General features: G+C 48.0%; 1 protein-coding gene across 1 annotated transcript in view; it reads left to right on the top strand.

The window, feature by feature from the left end:
• The window catches only part of VAT1 (vesicle amine transport 1), a gene marked incomplete at its 5' end in the record, with an annotated part of 3,233 nt that extends 2,311 nt beyond the window's left edge, over positions 1–922 (top strand). Inside the window, one exon of the mRNA XM_009865128.1 lies at positions 662–922. Coding sequence (XP_009863430.1) covers positions 662–763 — 102 coding nt within the window. The remainder of the gene's footprint in view (positions 1–661) is intronic.
• Positions 923–2,143: the final 1,221 nt, after the last annotated feature.

Here is a 2,143-nt window from a genome sequence, read left to right as displayed (position 1 = left end):
GAAAGAGAGCCCAGGCAATGAAGCAGAATGAGGATGCTGGAAGGGGCAGATTTTTCAGCACCTTTGCTATGCTCAGTGTTGCTGCATTGATGTATCCAGGCAGACTCAGGTTCTTCCCTTGGAAATCCTTTGCTGGAGTAGGACTTACTGCAGGGGAGTAATGGACTTGGTAGTGATCAGTTGGTGTTAGTATCTGAGAACTAGCCTGATGCAAGTGCTTAAGGAAAACTCTGAGTCTAGGCCTGGCCCAGGTGCTGTTTTGCTTAAAAGTATTAAAAACGTGCTGTGGTTCTGAGGATGATGGAAGTGTTGTCCTTCTGGCTGTTGGCTGGGTTTCTGCAGTGCTCTCCCGTCTGGAAAGGAAGCTGTGGCAACACGTGCTTCGTTCTTGCATGGTTTGTGCAGCAGAGCATCCTTGTGAATGTTACTGTTGGTCTGTGTGAATTCTTGAGGAGTTTCCTGTGGGCTGGCTGGAGTAGCCGCCCAACTCTGTCCAAAGCACCTCTGTGCAGGGGCACCTGACTGCTAGGCTCTTGCTTGGACTTCTGAGAGAGCTGCCTCCTGGGTGGACCTCAGACTAGTCTGAGTGGACCAAGAGGCCCAGGGAGGGCATGGCACTGCATGGTGGGTGTGGGTCTCACTGGATTCCTGTTGCTTCCAGGTGGCAGATGCCATGAGACAGATGCAGGAGAAGAAGAATGTTGGAAAAGTCATCCTGGTTCCTGAAGCACCCAAGGAAGAATCCAAAAAAGAAGAGAACTAAGAAGAGATGTGTGCAGATCATGAATTCGTGGTTTAACTCCCTGATCAATTTGGAAATTGGAAATGGACAGATCAGTAGCTTCCATCTTCACCAATACAAAACCATCGTGATTAAAGTTCGGATGAGGTTTGCATGCTCTCGTTGTGACTGACCATTTGCCAGACATGCCTCCTGCCCTAGCTCTCTGTTTTGAAGAATCACTTGTTCCTCTACTGAATTTCCAAACTAACCCTTATTTTTCCTCTGGCAGTGCAGCTGAAGTTTCCGGGCAGTTGGTTATTAACAACTATATAGCCTGTCACTGTAAAGCAAAGATGTAACATCCTGTAGCAGCTGCCAAGTAGCTCCACAGGAACTGAGCCCTGCTGACAGCATTTGTGTTGTCGCCTTTGAGAAGCTCGTTCAGCAGAAGAAGGGATCAAACTTAGGCTGTTTCCTCAACAGCCAGAGGAAAAGCATGGCTGGCCTAGTTTGATTATAGCACGGACTGCTCTTCTGTTTCCACTAACCACGCTCTCTCCCCTCTGTTTTCGTAGGCCTCTAACACCAGGCAGATAGTCTTCACCTTGTAAATAATCATTCTGGCATTTTGGAGTTCCTGGCATTTTTGCACCTGATTTGTGGTCACTTCTCTGTGCAGTCAGCAAATAACCTGACAGGCTGGACTGGTCTGAGTCTGAATACAGAAGGAAAGTTTCACTTTGGTAACTTGATCTTGTCCATCTTCTGTTTCCAAACTGTATAGGGAGATCCTAAACTGTGTTTGATTTTTAGAGACCGTAAGGACTCAACTGTGTCTCAAATGACTGGAACAATTGGTGCTGGCTCTGCTTTATTATAGTTGGGCTCCAGCTTGGTGTTGTTACGACTAAACCTCACCCTCATATTTGTATTTCCAAGGGCTACAGTGTTGAATTGGAGTTCAGCAAGACAGGAACAAAATAAGCCCCTGTTAATTCTTGCTTTGTGCTGTGCCCTGTGTTCTGGGGAGGTGCTACAGTTTGGGAAGTAACTTGCAAGAACCAGTCCTGTAAGCCTGTTTCCCAGGAGCGGGGGCTGACTCCTTCTGTAGCACGCCACTCAGTAAAGCTGTCGCCAAATTACCTGTGTAATGTCAAGCCTCTTGGCCTGGGCATCTTCAGCAGTTTCAATTGTGCTTTCCATCTCTTCTAGCTATTAGTTAGACATCTACTCAGTCCAGCTCTCGCCTCGCGGTTTGGTGCTGCAGTGGGGCCTGGCTCCTCTTCCCCTGAAACTGCAGGTCTTGGGACCCCGGGCTCTCTTCCAGCACCAAGAGTTTAGGAGCTGCCTAGTATGCTCCTCACAGACCAGAACTCAGTTTCTCTTCCTTTTTTTTTTTTCCCCCCCCTTACGTGCATT

This window comes from Apaloderma vittatum, unplaced genomic scaffold (genome assembly GCF_000703405.1).
Source record: "Apaloderma vittatum isolate BGI_N311 unplaced genomic scaffold, ASM70340v1 scaffold31762, whole genome shotgun sequence".
Classification (NCBI taxonomy): domain Eukaryota; kingdom Metazoa; phylum Chordata; class Aves; order Trogoniformes; family Trogonidae; genus Apaloderma; species Apaloderma vittatum.
Note: the sequence above shows the minus strand (reverse complement) of the source record. Positions and strands in the feature narration are given on the sequence as shown.